Source organism: Antennarius striatus, chromosome 15 (assembly GCF_040054535.1).
Source record: "Antennarius striatus isolate MH-2024 chromosome 15, ASM4005453v1, whole genome shotgun sequence".
Classification (NCBI taxonomy): Eukaryota; Metazoa; Chordata; class Actinopteri; order Lophiiformes; family Antennariidae; genus Antennarius; species Antennarius striatus.
This window is the reverse complement of record NC_090790.1, coordinates 20,603,717-20,625,956: the sequence shown is the minus strand read 5'-3', so window position 1 is coordinate 20,625,956 and position 22,240 is coordinate 20,603,717. Positions and strand designations below refer to the sequence as shown.

Here is a 22,240-nt window from a genome sequence, read left to right as displayed (position 1 = left end):
TAAAAAAAGATTTTGGTTGAATTCCTCGTGTAAAATGTTTGAAATTAAATCGTGAAGAAAAAGGAGGAGACAAGTAGTAATAAAGGTATTTTTTGAGCTCTGTAGCACTTTGACAAATGTCTCTTGTTTTCATTATTACAATAAGCGGTTCATTCAACAGTTAAATTTAGAAGACTTACTTTTAAGGAAACCACCTTTGTGGGATTTTACATAAAGTTAATGCAGATTTGTCAAAATATTTTAAAATACTGAAGGTATATAAATGTTTGCACCTTAATCTTTGGATTAGGATTTTAGGGATGGAAGCAGAATCTGTGCTGAAGCTTTTTTCTCAGGTGAAGTTTCAACCTGTATATCCAATGTTTGAAATGGAAGTTTAAAAAAAAGAGTAGAAGGAATGAAAGTTGCAGCGGTTTTAAGAGCTCGACTCGACGCATCCAAAAACGGGACAAAACATTTCACAGAACGAAGAAAAGGGACGTTTAAATCAGCAAAAAGACAAGAGTGAATAAAGTCTGAGTATCTCCAGGAGGTCCAGAGAGCGTCCCACCCGGAGATGCTCGTCTAGCTGGTATCGGACCCCCCGCGGTGAGGCGCGGCTCCTCCGGCGTGACGTCCAGCTGGACCTGTGTGTTTGACCTCATCACCTGTTGGAGCAGAGAGCGCTCCGCTGGAGGCGTCCAGAGCTGCTCGTGCTTTCAGAACCGCAGCCTGCAGCATCACCCGGTCCCTGAGCAGCTGCTGGGTGGCGGCAGCGTCCATCTCCAACAGCATGCCTGCAGACAAACGGGTCGTGAGCCCATGACGTCACACCGCTGGTGCTCCCAGACAACGCCGCTCACCTGTGATGTCATTGGCGTGAGGAGGATCCAGCTCCTCCACCCGGGAGAAAAGCTTCTCTCCCAGGTTCTCCGTGTCGTCAGACGAGTCGCTAACGTCCGCCCCCTCGACGCTCCGGCTAAAGAGACGTCAAACGTCAAACTTGACGGGATTGTTTTCATGATTTGACATGATAGTGATCAGAAGAATGAAGACAGATGAAGACGCCACGTACTCCTGAAGCGTCTCCAGGGCGACGGTCACCTGCTCCTCCAGCAGTTTGGGGTCTGACAACAGATTTAAAACGGCCTCGTTGTTCTGTTCCAGAAGCATTCCTGTCGGGAGCAGCAGTAAATGTGTACACCTGTATATGTATTCATCAATTATTCTATTTAAACTGTCTTATTTATTTCTAATCTACTTTGCTTAATTCTAAATGATCTATTCTTGCTCTTTTTCCTTATGTTCCGCAATAAAGCAACTAACCAAAAGCAATGTCCCCATCGAGGATTGAAAAGGAATTGTGATTCTGATTTTTGAGCTAGGGTCAGAGGTCAGGTATGGGTTGCTCACCAGTGATTTTCTGGGAGTGGCCGGTGTTGTAAGCTTCAACCAACTCAAACAACTGCTCGCCCAGAGAGTCGGACGACACCGACGCACTGTCCTCGTCTTTACACGGAACCCTGCTGTGTAGAGGTGACGTCACATTACAATGCAAAATGTAAAAAGATTTTTTTACAAATGTTTATTCTGTTTTTACACAGAGCTCATCACTGATTGTCTTCTTGTCTTCTTTCCACACGTTGTTGGTCCTGTAATGTCAGTCCTGCAGCTGCTCAAAGGTAGAAGGAACCCTCACACCTCTACATAAAGCTGTTATAACCCCACCTTAAAGAGGCTCTGGGTAGGGGGGGTGGGGGCACTATTCAGGAGATGCTTCTAGAGATCCCCCCTCCCAGGCTGTCAAATATTTTGCAGTGGACTTAAGCAGTCAAACAACGATAACAAGCATCTGATTCAGACTCATCAGGATCTCATCTCCCCTCTGATGGTTCCTGATGTCACTTCCTGCTCATCAAAAGTCAGACACGCCCCTTTATCTTTGATGACTGATGTCATTAAGTTTCTCAGTTAATCCACCAATAGTTAACATCAACTAGAAAACATTCAGAGTTCAGCGTCAGCGTCAGTTAATGCTTCCAGACAGAAACCTGACCCGGAAACATTGGTTCCTCCATCATTTAGTTCCTACAGGAGGACAACATTGGTTCCTACATCATTTAGTTCCTACAGGAGGACAACATTGGTTCCTACATCATTTAGTTCCTACAGGAGGACAACATTGGTTCCTACATCATTTAGTTCCTACAGGACTACAACATTGGTTCCTACATCATTTAGTTCCTACAGGAGGACAACATTGGTTCCTACATCATTTAGTTCCTACTTGAGGACAACATTGGTTCCTACATCATTTAGTTCCTACAGGACTACAACATTGGTTCCTCCATCATTTAGTTCCTACAGGAGGACAACATTGGTTCCTACATCATTTAGTTCCTACAGGAGGACAACATTGGTTCCTACATCATTTAGTTCCTACAGGAGGACAACATTGGTTCCTACATCATTTAGTTCCTACAGGACTACAACATTGGTTCCTACATCATTTAGTTCCTACAGGAGGACAACATTGGTTCCTACATCATTTAGTTCCTACTTGAGGACAACATTGGTTCCTACATCATTTAGTTCCTACAGGACTACAACATTGGTTCCCACATCATTTAGTTCCTACAGGAGGACAACATTGGTTCCTACATCATTTAGTTCCTACAGGAGGACAACATTGGTTCCTACATCATTTAGTTCCTACAGGAGGACAACATTGGTTCCTACATCATTTAGTTCCTACAGGAGGACAACATTGGTTCCTACATCATTTAGTTCCTACTGGAGGACAACATTGGTTCCTACATCATTTAGTTCCTACAGGAGGACAACATTGGTTCCTACATCATTTAGCTCCTACAGGAGGACAACATTGGTTCCTACATCATTTAGTTCCTACTGGAGGACAACATTGGTTCCTACATCATTTAGTTCCTACTGGAGGACAACATTGATTCCTACATCATTTAGTTCCTACAGGAGGACAACATTGGTTCCTACATCATTTAGTTCCTACAGGAGGACAACATTGGTTTCTACATCATTTAGTTCCTACAGGAGGACCACATTGGTTCCTACATCATTTAGTTCCTACAGGAGGACAACATTGGTTCCTACATCATTTAGTTCCTACAGGAGGACAACATTGGTTCCTACATCATTTAGTTCCTACAGGAGGACAACATTGGTTCCTACATCATTTAGTTCCTACAGGAGGACAACATTGGTTCCTACATCATTTAGTTCCTACTGGAGGACGACATTGGTTCCTACATCATTTAGTTCCTACTGGAGGACAACATTGGTTCCTACATCATTTAGTTCCTACAGGAGGACGACATTGGTTCCTACATCATTTAGTTCCTACAGGAGGACAACATTGGTTCCTACATCATTTAGTTCCTACAGGAGGACAACATTGGTTCCTACATCATTTAGTTCCTACAGGAGGACAACATTGGTTCCTACATCATTTAGTTCCTACAGGAGGACAACATTGGTTCCTACATCATTTAGCTCCTACAGGAGGACAACATTGGTTCCTACATCATTTAGTTCCTACTGGAGGACAACATTGGTTCCTACATCATTTAGTTCCTACAGGAGGACAACATTGGTTCCTACATCATTTAGTTCCTACAGGAGGACAACATTGGTTCCTACATCATTTAGTTCCTACAGGAGGACAACATTGGTTCCTACATCATTTAGTTCCTACAGGAGGACAACATTGGTTCCTACATCATTTAGTTCCTACTGGAGGACAACATTGGTTCCTACATCATTTAGTTCCTACAGGAGGACAACATTGGTTCCTACATCATTTAGTTCCTACAGGAGGACAACATTGGTTCCTACATCATTTAGTTCCTACTGGAGGACAACATTGGTTCCTACATCATTTAGTTCCTACAGGAGGACAACATTGGTTCCTACATCATTTAGTTCCTACTGGAGGACAACATTGGTTCCTACATCATTTAGTTCCTACAGGAGGACAACATTGGTTCCTACATCATTTAGTTCCTACAGGAGGACAACATTGGTTCCTACATCATTTAGTTCCTACAGGAGGACAACATTGGTTCCTACATCATTTAGTTCCTACAGGAGGACAACATTGGTTCCTACATCATTTAGTTCCTACAGGAGGACAACATTGGTTTCTACATCATTTAGTTCCTACAGGAGGACCACATTGGTTCCTACATCATTTAGTTCCTACAGGAGGACAACATTGGTTCCTACATCATTTAGTTCCGGCAGGAGGACAACATTGGATCCTACATCATTTAGTTCCTACAGGAGGACAACATTGGTTCCTACATCATTTAGTTCCTACAGGAGGACAACATTGGTTCCTACATCATTTAGTTCCTACAGGAGGACAACATTGGTTCCTACATCATGTAGTTCCTACTGGAGGACAACATTGGATCCTACATCATTTAGTTCCTACAGGAGGACAACATTGGTTCCTACATCATTTAGTTCCTACAGGAGGACAACATTGGTTCCTACATCATTTAGTTCCTACAGGAGGACAACATTGGTTCCTACATCATTTAGTTCCTACAGGAGGACAACATTGGTTCCTACATCATGTAGTTCCTACTGGAGGACAACATTGGTTCCTACATCATTTAGTTCCTACAGGAGGACAACATTGGTTCCTACATCATTTAGTTCCTACAGGACAACATTGGTTCCTACATCATTTAGTTCCTACAGGAGGACAACATTGGTTCCTACATCATTTAGTTCCTACAGGAGGACAACATTGGTTCCTACATCATTTAGTTCCTACAGGAGGACAACATTGGTTCCTACATCATTTAGTTCCTACAGGGGGACAACATTGTGGGTTCGTTTCCTGCTCAGAAGTTCACAATAATGTGGTGAAAAGATACCCTCTTGCACCTGATGACCACAGCAGGTAGAACTCAGTGTCTACCTGCTGTCTCTTCAGTGTGATGGAGGGAGACGGGGCGTGGCCACCTCCTGTCCAGTGCTGTACCTGGGCTCCTGATCCAGCTCCAGGGCCCCGAGCGCTTTCTCCAGAGCTGCAGTCAGCATGGCCTCGTCCCGAACCATCTGAGCCAGCACCGGCACCGGCAGCTCCAGCAACATCCCTGGAATGTAGGACAGGTAGTCCTCAACCTACGAACAGGTAGTCCTCAACCTACGAACAGGTAGTCCTCAACCTATGAACAGGTAGTCCTCAACCTATGAACAGGTAGTCCTCAACCTATGAACAGGTAGTCCTCAACCTAAAACACAAATGGTTCCTAGAGGTTGTTCATTAATTGAATTGTTTGCAAGTTGAATCCTTCATAAGTCGTTATTTATTAAATTTCAATCTATAATCTCTATTTGAGGTCATTTAAATGTCATTACTGCTCCCTGAGATTGACCAGAAACAATTACAGGACATTAAAACAACACAGAATAAGTACAGGTTCAAGTCGTTCCTCAGTTATCTAGTTTTCATGTTACTGTACAATAAATAAGAATAAAACATTATCAGCAGGGGTTGTGGCAGAAAGGGGAGCTGAGGGACAATGTGGTGATGCGCGTTTGTTTGTATGCTCCCAGGTAGAACGTTTCTACGGTGATGACTCCCTCTATGTCCAAAGTGGTGCCTTCATACACAACTTTTATCAAGAGTAATAATTACAAAAAAACACCGTGTTCTGCAGGCTGCCTCACCGGTGAGTTTCCCAGCATCCTCTCTGTGTGTGGGGTAAATCTGGGAGTACAGTTGCTCCCCAAGAGTCTCCAGGTCGTCATGACGATCCTCCATGTTTAATGTATCACCTCGGGACATTTCCTCCAGGTGTCATGACGCAGGACACGTTTAGGAAGCTTCTACCAGCCGTCCTTCGGCTCGTCGGCCTCCGCTGCGCTCATGTTTTCACATGAAACACGTTCCTGTCGGTGGTCCCAACAGTTCACGTTCAGAACCGGAACTGTGTCAACGGCTGTAAACACAGGGCGCGTATTAATGACGTCAGGGATCCGTAACCCATGGCGGTGAGGATATCTTCCTCCGCCAGGCCCTGAACAACTAGTACCCCAAACATTTTATTCAATCTACATTATTTTTCTTAGTTATCATCATTAAACCTTTAAATAAATAATATAATTTCTCGTTTTATATTTTTATATGTCTATTCATATTTTTTACGTTGACTATTGTAGTTTAACATTTGCCGCTGGTGCGCAGTGATCTGTGACATCACTTCCGTACGCTGGTTTCCGCTCTCTCCGGTCCTTTTCCTCCGCTAAAAGGTAACGTGGTCGTGTCGGCTGCTAGCAGCGGGTCATTAAAGTGTGATTGTGTGTTCTTCCACTTGCATCTGGCCACATAAAGTGAGCGGTTATTGTTGTTTTTGTCGTTATGAACATCGTCGGTAACGGAAAATGTTTCCGTGTAGCGAAGAAAAGGAAATATGGCTCACAGGCGCGTCGCCGGTTTAGGCCTCATCCCGCTGCACCAGTGGGTTTACCGCGGAGCTATGTGGCTAACGTTAGCACACTGGGCTCTACGGCGAATAGCATGAATTCTAACGAAGTGTCACTATTCAGCAGGAAGTAGTTCCGTTCACAGTGAATGGACAGACTTGTGGACACGTTAAACTAACTTAGTTAACTAAGAACTTCGTTGTACACTTGTGTATGATGACAGTCATTCTATTCTGATGCCATGAACACGTCAAAGGTGGATGACGTCACGTGTCTGACTTCTCTGAAGCTTTTCCTAACCGGTCTCTCTTGGTCCAGGTCCATCATGTCGTCCCATTTGCAGTGGATGGTCATCAGGAACTGCTCCAGCTTCCTCATCAAGAGGAACGGACAGACCTACAGCACCGTGAGTTCCCACTCGGACCCCCCGACACGAGTCCACGTTTAGCCAGTTCTGTAAAGACGATGCGCTGTCATGACGGGATGAGATCTATAGTGGGTGATGTCACACGTCATCCAGTGGAGTCACCTGAACGATTTGTGTTTGGTGACAGGAGCCCAACAACCTGAAGTCCAGGAATTCCTTCCGCTTCAACGGTCTGGTGCACAAGAAGACGGTCGGCGTGCAGCCAGCTGCCGACGGCAAGGGAGTCGTCGTCGTGCTGAAGAAACGTGCAGGTATGATGCTCAGATCTAGGAAGGTTCTCATGAACTGCCTTCATTTGGTTGGTATGACAACGAACCTTCCTGTACGGTAGATGTTTTTTCAGTCTGGCCAATAAGAGAAAGAGGGGGGTGGGGTCACAGCAGGCGTCTCCTCTGAGAGCCTTCTAGTAGATTCTGTTTTCAGCCTCATGGAAACTCTGTTGGTCCTGGAAGATGAACGTGGTTGATGAAGCAAACGACCTGTTTGTGTTGAATCATCAGACTGGTGCTTGGTCACTCTTACCGTCTGGGTTTCATTGGAGGTTGTTTTGTTGTGTCGCAGGTCAGCACAAACCCGCCAACTCTTACGTCAAGGTCACCATCAACAAGAACTCCCGCGCCACCCTGAACAGCGTGAGGCACATCATCCGCAAGAACAACTACAGGAAGGACCTGCGTATGGTGAGAATAGTGTTTAGTTTGTGCCAGGCCAACTAAACGATCCCGATCACGGCTGTTAGGATTAACAGTTCGTCCCCTCCCTCCACAGGCTGCCCTGCGTCGTGCCAGCGCCATTCTGAAGAGCCAGAAGCCTGTTGTGGTGAAAAAGAAACGCACCAGGGCTGCCAAGACAGCATAAAGCGATTCACATGAGAAATAAATAAAAGACTTGTTTGGAAAAAAGCGTCACGTTGTCCTGAGTCTTAAATCATGTCAGCAAGATACGGAAAATTTGAGGTGTAAAAACTCTGATTTAGGCGTTACTAGTGGTTAAATGTGATGTTGGTTCTCTTTTGTATCTGCGATCGGCTCGTGTTCCTGGTTCCGCTCTGGGGGCAGGAAGTGGGTCACGGTGGACCCCAGTTTGATTGACCTACTTCCATCGCCGGTGAAACCTCTGCTAAAAGATTTTGGTGCCAGAGCGTAAAAATCGTCGCTGAACGTTTATAATTGTGCAGAATTGCCTGAAGAGTTTTTTATATGCCTGTGAGAGGCTGCAGGTTTGTGGTCGGAGTCCACGTCACCCTGTTCTGATGTCACCACAAACGAGCTGCAGGTCGTTACAACTAACGTTTACTAAGTGTCTTCATTGCAGTCGATGCTGGAGCAAAGGGTTAAGGTTAGTGACTGTTGCCGTGGTTACTGTGACCACTGATGTGGAGAGATCAGATGGATCTGAGAGCGACCAGCTGGCTACTCCCCCCCCCCCCCATCTCCCCATGGCTTTGGAAAAACACGCCCCCTCCCCTCTGAGGCTGATCCAGCTGATGAAGTTCACGTCATTCCAGGTCCAGATGCACCGCCGAGGCGGTCGCCATGACGGGACTCAAACCGCTGCTTTTCCTCACGCCTCTGGCTCTTCTGGTTCTGCAGAGCGGGGGCTTCGAGCTGCAGGACACCATCCACTCCCTGATGGAGGAGAACATCCACCTTCATGACCGGCTGGAGAACCTCACCCAGGCCCTCCGGGAACTCAAACGGATGCTCTGGCATCACGCAAAGGGTAGTTCAGGAGCATCCAGACCTACTGCTGAAGCTCAGTTCAAACCGATCAAGGACAGATTTTATCATTTCAATCCGTCTTCTGTTCTGAGTTCCTGAATTGTTTTTCATTTTAATCGTTACTGTACATAAAGTCATTATTTAGCGTTACTGCTTTCTGCAGTATGTATTTAGAACACAATGTCCCCTCAGCTAAAACTTTTTCCTCATCGGTTGTTTGCTGTTTGTTCCCTTTGCTCTCATTTCCTGTTTGTGTTTATTTAACCCTTTCCTCTTCACCCCCACCTGCTGCGTCAAAGACCCGGATCACCACGAACCCCACGACCATCACAGCGAGGACGTCCAGCATCTGTGGGCCGAGTGGTCCCAACACAGTGGGTATCATCCAGATGAAGCTCCATTGAGTGGACAAACGGCGTCCACACCATTAGTTAGCATCGATTTCCCATCAGCCCCGCAGGAAACCCCGCCCCCACCCCCCTGATGTGAGAATGTTCTCCTCTCCTGCAGGCATCAGTGCCGACACCCTGCTGCTCCTGGAACACGCCTTCTGCGGACACGACGCCCGCGGCTCGGCTCCGCCCCCCCTGGGGGCCGCCTCCACCCTGCTGATACTCCCCTGCATTGCCACGCTGCTGGCGCTCTGCTTGTAGCCCACAGCTGCAGCTTCTCAGGCGTTTGGACTGATTATTGATCATCTGTCGACCCCATCAGAATCTGTGTTGTAAACAAATCACTTCTGGGGGGTTCGGTGAGCCGGAGAAAAGCCCATTGGCGCTGGGGGGTGGTCATCACAGAGGAGGCTATCGATCAGGCAATTCATTTTAAATCTATCGATGAATCGTGACGAGGGTTTCCAGAGGAGTTAAGACTTCATTTTTATTGTCGCTGAAATTTTATGTTTGGATTGAAATCCTGCTTTTTTATCCACTAATTGATTTTAAACTGATCAAATCAAAGTTATGTAACTTTTTCTATTTTGTGCTGAGCAGGAAATGAAACTCAGCTGGAACTGAGAAGATAATAATAATAATAATCTCTTCTTCAAACTGTTCAAATTAAAGTATATTGGTGTAGTTTTATTCATCTCACCCAGTTTGCTTCACTGCTGACCTTGGATGACTCCTACAAATAAAAGAATGACAGTAAATACAGTTTAATGTTTATTTTCTCTGCTATTTGAACACATATAAAAGTTAGAAAATCAACTCAGTCTGAGGTGAAGGTTTCATTTCCTACAGAGAGAAACAGTTACAACCAAAACACTCATGAAACAAGAAATAAATAGAAATGTGTTCAGACAAAACCGTCTCTACATCATTCTCACCGTGGAAAATAACAACAACAGGTTCTCCTCTGTGATAACGGCTAATCGTTAGCGCTACTGAATATAACTCATGTTCTACAATGGAATGATGATGAAACTCACTGGTGTGTGTGTGTGTGTGTATTAACGTTTGGCTCTAACGCCAGCGGGATTCTGCTGTGGGAGGAGTCAGACGGACCCACCCAGTGCTCCCAGCAGGCTGCTGGGGGTTCTAGTCTATGTCCAGGTCGGAGTCGTCGTCGCTCACGGCGTTCTGTATGATGGCTCCGTTCCGGACCGTCTGGGGGACGAGGGGGCCCTTGTCGGGCAGGAGCCCGTACTCCTGCAGCAGGGCCTCCAGGTCCACAGCGAAGAAGTCCTCCCCCAGCTGATCGGTGAGCCGGACGAAGTTCCCGATCAGGTCGCCCCCCTTGTAGACGAGCAGGGCGGGCAGGGCGCTGTCCCTGAACAGCGAGCTGGTGCTGATGGCCGAGCTGCGGACGCTGCAGAACTTGACCAGCGGGTATTCCTGCGCCAGACACAGCAGGCTGCCGCTCATGGGCTCGCAGCCCGGGACGTCGGGCTCGTAGATGTGGATCATGACCAGCGTGCTCTTGTCCTCCTTGTCCAACGCCTCCAGGAAGTCTTCGCCGCTGCTCAGCTCGTAGACCCGCGCGAAACGCTTCCCTCGGCAGAGCTGGCGCCGCATCTCCTCGATGCGCTGCGTGCGGTAGTGCTGGAGGAAGTCTTCGTCGTCCTCTTCCTGCTGGAGCATGTTGTACTCCTGCATGGTCATCTGTGGGGGGAAGACGGAGGCACCAGGCAGGAAGTTACCCCATTGGCTGACAGCTCTGTGGAGCCATTGATCTCCTTCGGCAGACTTTAAACCTCCTTACCTTCCCTTTTATTTTGTCCTGGAGCTCCTTCTGCTTCTCCTGGTCCTTCTCCAGGTCGAGGTCCGAGCGGCAGGTCATCGACAGCTTCTTGATCAGCCTCTCCATCTCTTTCTTCTGCTCTTGTTTCTGCTCCACCTCCAGCTGCTTGTACTTCCTCCAGTCGTTGATGACACCCTTCGGTCCTGGGAAAGAGGAAACAGCGTCACCTTCCTCGCGTCAGCTACAGGATCTAACTGTACTGGCAGTCGGGCCGTCAATCATGTGATTTTAGCTGATCATTATTAGAATGACAGCCACACATGCAGCCACATCGTCATCAAATAAACTGGGGAAAACAAAGTGATTTTTAATTAAAGGTTAGCTGTGTAACTGTACAGATCTAAACAAATCTAAATAGATCTAAATCGCCCTGGCCGGGCGTTTCTGTGCTGTACCTGTGTTGACAGCGCTCCCGTCTGCACTGTAATCTATCTCTGGCTCATCCACGTTTGCGTCCCGGATGGTCTTGTTCTCCCCATCCTCATCCTCATTGTCGCTGCCTTCGTCCTCACTGCTGCTGTAGTAATACTGCAACTTCTCTCCCAGAATCTTGTCATCCAGGGTCGTCATGGCTCTCCTAGAAGCATTAGCATGTTGATTAGACACACACACACACACGTTTGTAACACACCTTCATTTGAACACAAGTCAAAGTCTGTTTTATGATGTGACCACGATTCAGTTTACTGGCATGGGATTCTCTGTATGGTCTGCACAGACTGCTGGGTATCTGAATAGGAATTTCCATCAGAATTGCTGCGGACAAAGACACCATACTGCCCTTTGCTTTATCTCTCTTCCCTGAAGCGTAAATAATTCCCTTCACATGAAACACTGACATGTCTTGTAATAATCTGGCAGAGCCCATTAAACCAGTGAGAGACAGACAGCTGGCAAAGGACAGAAGGGCTGGAGTCTAAAATAGGACAAACACACAGCTTACAGTGTGTAGCCAGCCTATATAAACACACACACACACACACACACACACACACACACACACACACACACACACACACACACACACACACACCTTATCCTTTATGCACAGAATAGTAACAAATATCAAATATTTCAACACTGACAGCAGCGAATACCAAAATGACGATATTACTGTCAGATTATCTTAAATTCAGGTGTAAATAAGTAAAATAAAATGAAATAGTTATTCAAATTATCCTTTAAGCTAACAGCTACAAGCTAACAGCTACAAGCTAACAGCTACAAGCTAACAGCTACAAGCCCCTCGGGTTGACAGCAGTAACAGCTAGCTCCAGCGGCTAACACATGTTAGCTAGCTGTTATCTAACCATGTGTAACCCGTTTCTACCCGCTTCTAACGAGCCTCGCTTGGACTGAATCACCCGCTGTTTAGAGCCGCATTCAGGCCGAAGAACAGCGGCTGGATTAGCGTTAGCATTAGCATCTTTACCGGAGTCTTCCTGTGGGGGCTAGCGAGCATTAATGCTAACTAACCGACAGCTTCTGCTCTAAACGCTGACGTGAAGTTAAACAACAAAATGGTGAATTATTTAACGTTACCTTGACTGTGAGGTCAAACGACGACAGGCAGAAATCACAACTCCTGAATTCTGAAGCTGAGCTGAAGCTACTGCCGTCCGCTCCTCGCCCCAGACCCGGTAGCGTTGATGTCTGGACCACCGCTGAGGAAGCCTTCAAATATGGGCAACCCACGTGACTGATGACGTCTGCTACATTAGAGCGGGGGGGGGGGTGTCAAACTCATTCACACTAAGGGCCACATTAGCATCACGGCTGTCCTCGAAGGGCCAGATGTAACAAAGAAATGTAACTCAGTGTAATGTAACTAAATGTAACTACTCCTTAATGTAACTAATAAATGTAACTAAATGTAACTCAGTGTAATGTAACTAAATGTAACTACTCCTTAATGTAACTAATAAATGTAACTAAATGTAACTCAGTGTAATGTAACTAAATGTAACTACTCCTTAATGTAACTAATAAATGTAACTAAATGTAACTCAGTGTAATGTAACTAAATGTAACTACTCCTTAATGTAACTAATAAATGTAACTAATAAATGTAACTAATAAATGTAACTAAATGTAACTACTCCTTAATGTAACTAATAAATGTAACTAAATGTAACTCAGTGTAATGTAACTAAATGTAACTACTCCTTAATGTTAAATAACTGAATTTCTGACTGATTCTAGTTCCAAACATTACAGTTAGACAGAAAAAACATGTTTGTTTGTTTCTCTGTTCTAACATAAATCCTTTTCATTTGTCAGGTTATTAAACCCACAGAACTCCATCAATCAAGGATCAAACTATCAATCAATAAAGAAAAATAACATCAGACACAAGTTAGGACATTAACTTTGTTCACAACGTTTAGTCAGAGTTAAGATGGGCTGAATTACTGCATTGTGGGAAATGTAGTTTTGCTTAAAGCACTCTTTTGACTTATTTGTTTAAGACAAACTGACCTTTTATGCTCTCACAGGTCACATAAAATGATGTGGCAGGAGTTTGACACATATGCTCTGGTGGATTCATTCACCAGGTGTACCAGTTTAGTGCTTCATTCAGCAGGTGAACCAGGTTAGTGGTTCGGATCACCGGGCATGGTTTTGAAACACCGGCCGGTCCCAGATGAGTTTAAAATACATTCATGAACGTGTAATCTATATCTTTTATTGCTTTATTGAACTCTGCAAGGATCAAAAATCACAAATCAATTTCTTATAATATATGGTTACAATAGACGAACACATTAAATTAAATTATATTCGGTTTTATTCAGAAAATATCTGCCATACAGGAAACGTCAGAACGCTGTTTTCTGGGCTGTGTGGCTGCAGTACAAACACTCTGCCAGCAGAGGACGCCCGCGTTCACAATGAATAGGGCACTGAGTAATGAAACAGTTTTCGGCACAATTGTCCTAAACGGTTCGAAGTAATGTGGCCCCATGGGGCTTCGAACCCTTTCGGATAATTGTGTCAATCATTACTTTCTACGAATATAATTTAATTTAATGTGTTGATCCTTACTTTCTATATTGTAGCCATGTATTACAGGAAATTGTCTGTGTAGGTTCTCAGTTATCCAGGTCATGGATAACTGAGAACCGGACTTTAAGAAAGCTTCTTGAAACCGTTGGTATCCTGAAATGAGTGTCCGTCTTCCTTGAGGGTGGGGCAGACTGTTGACTCCTGTCCTAATGAGTTGGCTCTTCTATGCTGGGCCATGCGTCGTGTTAGTGGTTGTTTGGTTCAGGACATACAGCCGTTTCTCACAGATTAGATTCCTACGGGCTAATAGCATAATATTACATATTTTTATTCTGATTTATTGTACAGTAACATGATATTATGTGCTTTAAAGGGTTTACTAGTGATTTTATGATTCTAATGATTCACACCGATGTGAACCTGAGATGCTTGTATGTTTGTAGAAACAGAACACGATCCAGTTCCATCGGTTCTAATCTCATCACATTTCTCTAATGTTTCAGGCAGGCCAAAGTTCACAGAGATGTGGAGAAAAGGAGGAGGAAACGCTGCAGATATTTAGTCAAAACCTTCAACTGTTCAATAAAACTTAAATAAAAAGGAAACCTGTGTCTGCCTGTGTCTTTGTGCATGTCTGATTGGTTCTTACAGGATGTCTGGAGAGGAGAATCATTTTTTAATTAGTTGGTCATCAGGAGGATTAAAGGACTGCTTTTAGTATATTTGTGGTTTATTGTTACCGTGACAACGCTAAAGGAAATTGCACCAGAAAAATGGTGACTCCACCCACAGACCATAGTCATCCTGGGTTTCCGGTCAGCTGTTCTGCATTTCCTGTCAAACACGTGTCTCACTATTGATATGCACGTCATGTATGTCATTCCTGTTGGCTGTGTTGGATTTCTTTACCTTTACTAAACCTTCTAGAAGCTTACTTGCAAGTGTTAGAAGTTAAAATTCGAACAACAACAACGATTTATCTTTCTAGTGATGTGGGACTGCATTATATGTAACACAACTGTACTTTTTAGTTTCAATGTTTGTTGTATTAAAAGTCTAATCTCTAGTAGATATATTAAAAATATGTGCAACTCCATAGTTTATTTCTCTCGCAGTTTTGTAATTGTAATTTTTTTTCAATAAACACGGATTTGCTTTTCCGTGTAGTTAGCTCCTACCCACTAAACCATGTCATGGTGGAATACAGTATATTTAAAGGCTAACGTTAAATATGAACAATTTAGTATTGCAAATATAGAGACATTCAAAAACATTTTAATTCATCATATTCCGAAATTCCCTGAAGGCATCACAGGTTGGGATTTATCTCAATGATGTAGGGAATGATGGAAGACGGTCGAACAGTTTGACTGCCTTTAAACCTGGATCGCAATATAACGATAAAACATGAAATAAACTAAATTGATTCTGTTGCAATCTCTCTAAAATTAGATGTCACTGATTATTCATTTTATCGGAATATTTTTACAAAGGTTACCTTTATTTTTACTATTATTTGTATTATCAGTACAAATCAGTGTAAAATTGAATAACATGACAACACAGAGAGGACACATGTACATGTTGTCAAGAGGTGTTTGAGAACAATTTCTGGTCCATCCCTGATATCAATAATTATCTAAAGTTAATCAATTATCTAAGCTGTGCTTTTTCACCCTGACTGTTAATTATTACTTGCATGTGGAGACAGAACAGATGAATGGAGAACAGTTGTCAACAGGTATATTTTAATCAATAGTTGAGCTCGATTGAAGATTCTACTTCCCCACCATGAGAAAGAATAAATGCTGCTACTGAACTGATCTCTACTGACTGGGTCCCTGCAGCAGAGAGGAGCTCTGTTCACATCTCAACTCAAACATTATTACAACAAAACACCAGCACACACGCCAGGGTTAGTCACGTTCACATTCCACCATCATATACGACTACATACAGTGTTTCACACGACATACAAGTGTAAAGTTAATGTGTGGAATCGGTAAGTTGTCCCTGTTCATCTGGATTTATGTTCATGGACTATCAGAAAAAATGTTCAAATCTAAAAAAAATATAAATAAAATCCTTAAATTTCCCAAAATATCAAATAAGAGATCTCCATTATATGTGACACACACACAGTCACACACACACACAGTCACACACACACACACACACACACACACACACACACACACACACACACACACACACACACACACACACACACACACACACACACACACACACACACACACACACACACACACACACACACACACAGAGACACACACACACACACACACACACACACACACACACACACACAGAGACACACACACACACACACACACACACACACACACACACACACACACACACACACACACACACACACACACACACACACACACACACACACAGTCACACACACACACACACACATACAGAGACACACACACACACACACACACACACACACACACACACACACACACACACACACACACACACACACACACACACACACACACACACACACACACACACACACACACAGATACATACACGTTGTTTAAGGAAAGTGTTGTTGAAAAGTATTGAAATGTGTGTAAAATCTGCTCCAGATATGAAACAAACTCCTAGAATGAAAGTTGAACGATAAAACGACGACACAGAAAGATCAACGCTTCATGTTGAGACTGTATGTGGACAGACAACAGACAGGCAGACAAACAGGTCTTCATACAGTACATTCCTTTAGAAAGTGACTGTTTCTTTAGGGTGTGTCTGATCCTCTGATCAGAGGGTATCTATCTCTGATCAGAGGGTATCTATCTCTGATCAGATTGTATCTATCTCTGATTAGAGGGTATCTATCTCTGATCAGATGGTATCTATCTCTGATCAGATGGTATCTCTGATCAGATGGTATCTATCTCTGATCAGATGGTATCTCTGATCAGATGGTATCTATCTCTGATTAGAGGGTATCTATCTCTGATCAGAGGGTATCTATCTCTGATTAGAGGGTATCTATCTCTGATCAGAGGGTATCTATCTCTGATCAGATTGTATCTATCTCTGATTAGAGGGTATCTATCTCTGATCAGATGGTATCTCTGATCAGATGGTATCTATCTCTGATCAGATGGTATCTCTGATCAGACGGTATCTATCTCTGATCAGACAGTATCTATCTCTGATCAGAGGGTATCTATCTCTGATTAGAGGGTATCTATCTCTGATTAGAGGGTATCTATCTCTGATCAGATGGTATCTATCTCTGATTAGAGGGTATCTATCTCTGATCAGATGGTATCTATCTCTGATCAGATGGTATCTATCTCTGATTAGAGGGTATCTCTGATCAGATGGTATCTATATCTATGATCCCAACATCTTCACTGCTTGCTGTTTTTTCGAAGCACCTAGGCCTTTGACCTGAACTTTTGGGATCTGTACAACGAACCAGGTGGTTTTTAGGTCATAGCTCATCAGTCCTCCCCTGACCGTTGTTGCTCTGTGCTTCGGTGGGGACGCTGAACGCAGCATCAGGACACGTTTTACTGTTCAGACAGACGAGTCTTTTTAACGTGGCCGAATTGACAATGTCATAGCCGACTTTCCCTCCGAAAGTGCTGGGCTTCCAGTACTGCGGCGAACAAATAGGGTTTCCCAGGAGGCCTTTCAGGGAGAACGGGGCACCCATTTCCACCATGCTCTCTCCAAATATGGCTCCTGCTCTTGTTTTCTCCAACATTAGTCCAGGATAAAATTCAAGCGCATCAATGTCATCGTTGTAGAAGGCCTGCAGCTCACGGACTATCTCCTCGTTGTCTGCAAACAGAGAAGACATTAGTTGGAGGCCTGGCGGCGCCTCAGCTCCCCTATAGATCTGTGTGAACGAGACCTTTGGTGTGAAGAAACACCCCAAATATAAAGATGAACAACAGCCTGGAGGAAACAATAAATCATTCCAAGAATTCGTGTTCAGTGGTTCTCACAGACATCCATTTCACACAGCTGTGTTTGAACTAGTAAAGTTGTCCTACCACTGAATTCTCTGAAGGACGCGTACGGCTTGAGGTTAAAACGCTTCCTGTACTCGTTGAAGGGCTGGACCCGGAGCTGCCGGGATGCCTTCATGGTGTCCACCGCCACTTTGGTCACCACTTTGTTGATGTTATGGCCGCCACCAATCTATCAGACAAATTAGATCACAGAATACTGAATGAAACAACCTGACTTTGATTGAGTCAGATCCCCGTTGGGTCGTTCTGTCACCTGGCCTGCCCGCTGCCGCGTGAAAGCGTCCACCATCTTCTCGACGCCGTAGTAGGTCAGAACAGACGTGTTGTAGAGGAACTGTGAGTACGGGATGTCATCTCCATCAATCAGAAAGCTGTCTGGCATCAGGGGGTGCCAGTGGTAGAGATGGGCAAACTCCAGGGCGATGCGGTTCCCGTACTGGAAGTTGGAGTTAAACAGCAGGGCGGGGTCGAACTTCAACTGCAGTAGGTATCCACTGAGATGCTGCACGTAGTCCTCGATGACAATCCTGATGGTCTCACCTGACGGGAACACGGGGAATGCGTGTTGGAAATGAAGACATGTGACCAGAAGAGCACCTAAAGTCAAATTTAATGTTTAGTGACCTTAAGAAGGGCTTTGAGTAGACATTTCCTATCTCCATGCTAAAGGCTAAGCTAACGGGACTTTGTGATATCAACCATCTCAACTCGTCTTCAAATATGTCACCAATGATGATGAGGCGTGACGTCTGGAAAAGCTGCTCGTCGTCCCAGGTGGGATGCTCCGCCTTCAGGACGTCACACACCCGGTTGTGTTCCCTCAGCCACAGGGTGGCGTACATCCCCAAACCAGGAAGGAGTCCAAACACTTCCTGTCCGATGGCAATCTGATCCCGAGGAGGGACCCCAGGAGGGTAGCTCATCCGAACCGGGGCGTCAGCCACGGTAGGCGGGTACATCTCACCGTCGACCAGCTGAAAGGAAGGGTGGTGTGTGGAGGTGAGGCCTTCAGAGATCTGAAGGTAATCTGATTACACGGGATACGACACACAATGCTTTGCCATTCAGTCTCCCCTGACCCTGTTCCAAACCCGACCGACATGTTCCAGCGGGTCTCAGCGGGGCGCCACGTCTTTGTCTTTGTCTGTTTTTCTCTTTTCTTTGATGTTGGACGTTCTTTTACCTGATATTTGAGTTTTCCGTCTCTGTGAAGCCTGAGATGAAGCTGACGTTCAAGGCTGTCTCCATAAACGTGGCCGGCGTCCACCTGTGGGAGAAACGAGGAGGACAAGCATCGGAAAGCAGAACGAACCAAAATTCAACTTGTAACCATGGAAACCAACAACAAAATAAAGAAAAAAGTTCTTTAACAACAAAATGCATGGAAATACCCCGTGCGCCAGCGCCTTGGTGAAGCCCGGACCCATCCGGTTGAAGGTCTTGAAGAACTGGTGTGTGAAGTGCTGCGCGAAGAAGGCGAACATCAGGTTGGTGCCCTGGGGGTCGGGCCTGAACGTCCTCCTCTTCATCAGCCTCTCCACCAGCAGCTCCGGGTCAGGCAGCCCCGCCAGTCCTCAAAGGGGGGGAGAAACCACACACACACACACACACACACACACACACACACACACACACACACACACACACACACGCATCACGCCTGTAGTCATAACACTGATAAAACCAACACGTCACATGACACCGAACCGACCAAGGTCAGCCACCTTCATGCGCGTCGCTGTGATGAAGTGAAGCAACGCCAAAACATTGGCTAAGAATGTATCCCATAATAGTATCAATAATATTAATATATTGATCCTGACATACAGGAAGTGTCCTGATTACCTCCTGCTAATTGCTAATTGTTGTGCTAACCTGCTAGCTGATCTGAGCTCTTTTGGTGTTGTGCAGGTGTTGTGCAGTGGACCAATCAGAGATAAGCTGTTGTTGAGGTGAAAATCAACCAAAACAACGTGCTGAAAGACACAAAGCTGCGTCTCCCCTTTCCTGTCAGGTCTATCATTAATCCAACATCCAGGTTGATGCAGAGCTAATCTCAGGAATGCATGACTCACCTCTGACCCCCAGAGGTGTGGGGCAGTCCTGCGGCACCGGGGGCAGAATCCGGGTGTAGTAGCTCAGGTTGTAGTAGGACTCCCAGCTCAGGTAGCTGTATTTGGAGTTGTACGTGGGTGGGCTGGGTATCAAATCGGACCTGACTGTTCAGAACAGATGGGTTAACGACGCCGGCCCTGTGAGCGCTCTGAGCGGTCGTCTCAGGACCCACTGACCCGTTAGAACCAGCCGCATCAGGACGTCCCGCAGGAAGGTGCTGTTGATGATGTCCCAGAGCAGGCGGAAGTGGGTCAGGATGTAATGCACCCAATCCGGGCTGGGCTTCAGGAGCAGACGCACCCGGGTCCAGAACTCAGCTGGTGGGAGGAGAACGGAAAAGCTCTTCAGCTGCTCCTGATCCAGCTGGCCTCACCCCCCCGTTTCTCGGATATATCCAAATATTTGGGTCTAGATGAGAAGCTGCATCGGGGCCAGGAGCCGGGCTCTGCTTCCTGACTCAACAACAACACTGACTCCATCTTTTCCATCAGCCACGTCTCAACCAGAAAGTTATTTACAAGAGAACAGAATAGTTGAGATTCTTGAAAAACGCACGGCCGTACGAGAGGATATGAGCTGATCCCACTCAGATAACACAACTCACGGATCGTGCAGTTGTCTCCATGGTAACCGGTGTGAGTGCAGTCACACTCGTACCCGTCCGCGCCGACCCGCACGCACACGCCGGTGTTCTGGCAGGGCAAATAGCAGCACGGGTTGACTGTGAAGGAAGAACACACATGTGATGAAACCATCACTTCCTGTGTGGAGATGAAGCCGTCCGCCTCAGGAGGTTCTCTCAGCCCTCAGGACACCTTCAGATTAAAACCCTCTGCTGCTCAGGTGGAGTCACGCAGGCCGACGCTCCACCTGAGCAACAGGAAAACCGTCTGGTTCACTTCGACAGAGGAGAATGTCGTCACAGATGGTTTTTAGTTAATTGGAGAAATTTAATTCTATTGACAAATTCTGTATCTTGTAGATTAGCTTAGCATTTAGCAGTATTGTCTGCATTTTTAAATGTGTGACGTTTATACATTTTATTTTTTTAGGTATTTTTATTCATATTTCCTTTATGCTAAGCTAGCTAAGCTAACCAGCAAAGTCTAGCCTCACCATTTAAAAAAAAGTCCTTGTCTCATTTATCTCATTTATCATATCTTCAACGATCTTCGCATTGAAACCGAAGGACGGATGTGATGAGGAGACTGGTTTCCTTCACACGTCAAAAGGAGAACATGGAGGAACTTTGGCCACATGAAGAGGCTTCTTGTTGCGTGAAGCTAAAGCCACACACGACATGATGGAACAGGCAAAGCTCACGCTGGTGTGATGGTGAGAAACCCGAGCCTCCTGATGACAGCGTGAGATAAGACTGTGTAAAGCATTCCTCCGTTAAAGGTTTTATACGTTCAGGGAGCAGCCCCTCTGATTAAACACCGATGGACGCGCGGTGTAATTATCAAAGCATTAGAATCTGCCGGGACCTGTTTTTGCTATCGAGGCTCCTGAAATGCCTGCAGGGACTCAGAGGAAGAAGTACAAAAACACGGGGATCGAACCGAGGATGTTTTCACATTCTCAGCCGCGTTTCCTGCATCTGACCTATGGCAGCTGTCCAGCCTCAGACCCTCAGGCTGACAGGATATCAACGCCCAGCTGACCTCTGACCTACCTGGGCTGGATGTAGCCTCATCACTCCGGCATGCGAGCAGCAGCAGCAGCAGAGCCCAGACCGACCCTAGAACAGAGACTTCCACAGCAGAGACACATGAGGACGGGTCAGGACGGACAGATGGACGTCCAGCAGACGTGTGAGGTACTCACGTGTCATCGTGGTCGCGACGCTCCGGCTGTGAGGAGGAACGCTCCCTGAGAGATGTGCGGACGCTCCAGCCGCCCGGCAGGTTCTGCTGCAGCTCCCTCCCCCAGCGTCCTCACCTGCCCCAAAGCAGGAATGGAGAGAGTGGGACGGAGACTTCAGCAACCGCCCACCCCCTCGCTGAGCCTCCTGCTGGTGCAGGCGAGTGTGAACAGTGTGCACGTCAGTCTGCTGCAGCTTTATCTGATATCAGGTGGATGTGATGCAATGTGGAGTTCGCCCCAAAATCACTAACCTGTTAAATAAATACCTGCAGGACCCCCCCCCCTCCACTAGTTAAAGACAATGACTTCAACCTAGAACTGTTTTAATCCTGCAAAAAACTGAATAATGAATGATTAATATCACCTCCAGAGTC

General features: G+C 45.6%; 3 protein-coding genes across 6 annotated transcripts; 1 reads left to right on the top strand and 2 right to left on the bottom strand.

Moving 5' to 3' along the window:
- Positions 1-30: 30 nt before the first annotated feature.
- On the bottom strand, positions 31-6,090 carry LOC137609010 (uncharacterized). 3 transcript variants are annotated; one of them, XM_068335730.1, is made up of 6 exons: positions 5,701-6,090; positions 5,009-5,173; positions 1,393-1,505; positions 1,055-1,154; positions 843-958; positions 31-776 (listed from the first exon to the last, which is right to left on the bottom strand). In XM_068335730.1, exons 2-6 carry the CDS (start codon positions 5,119-5,121, stop codon positions 565-567), a joined length of 654 nt encoding a protein of 217 aa, XP_068191831.1. In that variant the 5' UTR covers positions 5,122-5,173; positions 5,701-6,090; the 3' UTR covers positions 31-564. The 3 variants fall into 3 exon arrangements, with proteins under 3 accessions (XP_068191831.1, XP_068191829.1, XP_068191830.1); XM_068335728.1 differs by having other exon boundaries at positions 5,009-5,123; XM_068335729.1 differs by having other exon boundaries at positions 1,393-1,502; positions 5,009-5,123.
- A 157-nt stretch (positions 6,091-6,247) lies between these two features.
- On the top strand, positions 6,248-7,786 carry rpl28 (ribosomal protein L28). Of its 2 annotated transcripts, none has more exons than XM_068335731.1 (5): positions 6,248-6,282; positions 6,775-6,862; positions 7,011-7,134; positions 7,445-7,563; positions 7,652-7,786. In XM_068335731.1, the coding sequence occupies exons 2-5, from the start codon at positions 6,782-6,784 to the stop codon at positions 7,739-7,741; spliced, it is 414 nt and encodes a 137-aa protein (XP_068191832.1). In that variant the 5' UTR covers positions 6,248-6,282; positions 6,775-6,781; the 3' UTR covers positions 7,742-7,786. The 2 variants fall into 2 exon arrangements, with proteins under 2 accessions (XP_068191832.1, XP_068191833.1); XM_068335732.1 differs by having other exon boundaries at positions 6,264-6,363.
- Positions 7,787-9,754: 1,968 nt separating this feature from the next.
- On the bottom strand, positions 9,755-22,078 carry pdcl (phosducin-like). Its single transcript, XM_068334080.1, has 15 exons — positions 21,828-22,078; positions 21,676-21,753; positions 20,605-20,721; positions 20,177-20,317; positions 19,961-20,104; positions 19,277-19,458; positions 19,069-19,152; positions 18,613-18,859; positions 18,139-18,425; positions 17,907-18,054; positions 17,346-17,691; positions 12,388-12,522; positions 11,241-11,422; positions 10,807-10,988; positions 9,755-10,706 (listed from the first exon to the last, which is right to left on the bottom strand). Exons 1-15 carry the CDS (start codon positions 21,832-21,834, stop codon positions 10,143-10,145), a joined length of 2,844 nt encoding a protein of 947 aa, XP_068190181.1. The 5' UTR covers positions 21,835-22,078; the 3' UTR covers positions 9,755-10,142.
- Between the last annotated feature and the right edge of the window lie 162 nt (positions 22,079-22,240).

What these genes read in the sequence shown, in the direction of transcription:
- pdcl (XM_068334080.1), bottom strand. An exon ending in TGGAGACAACTGCACGATCC is followed by an intron (nt 20,318 to 20,604) that starts GTGAGTTGTGTT and finishes TCCTCCCACCAG; the next exon opens with CTGAGTTCTGGACCCGGGTG. An exon ending in CGCGGCAGCGGGCAGGCCAG is followed by an intron (nt 18,055 to 18,138) that starts GTGACAGAACGA and finishes TTTGTCTGATAG; the next exon opens with ATTGGTGGCGGCCATAACAT.
- LOC137609010 (XM_068335728.1), bottom strand. Translation starts at nt 5,818, where the DNA reads ATGTCCCGAGGTGATACATTAAACATGGAGGATCGTCATGACGACCTG. An exon ending in GCCCTGGAGACGCTTCAGGA is followed by an intron (nt 959 to 1,054) that starts GTACGTGGCGTC and finishes ACGTCTCTTTAG; the next exon opens with CCGGAGCGTCGAGGGGGCGG. An exon ending in TCACGCCAATGACATCACAG is followed by an intron (nt 777 to 842) that starts GTGAGCGGCGTT and finishes GTTTGTCTGCAG; the next exon opens with GCATGCTGTTGGAGATGGAC.
- rpl28 (XM_068335731.1), top strand. Translation starts at nt 6,782, where the DNA reads ATGTCGTCCCATTTGCAGTGGATGGTCATCAGGAACTGCTCCAGCTTC. An exon ending in ACGGACAGACCTACAGCACC is followed by an intron (nt 6,863 to 7,010) that starts GTGAGTTCCCAC and finishes GTTTGGTGACAG; the next exon opens with GAGCCCAACAACCTGAAGTC. An exon ending in ACAGGAAGGACCTGCGTATG is followed by an intron (nt 7,564 to 7,651) that starts GTGAGAATAGTG and finishes CTCCCTCCACAG; the next exon opens with GCTGCCCTGCGTCGTGCCAG.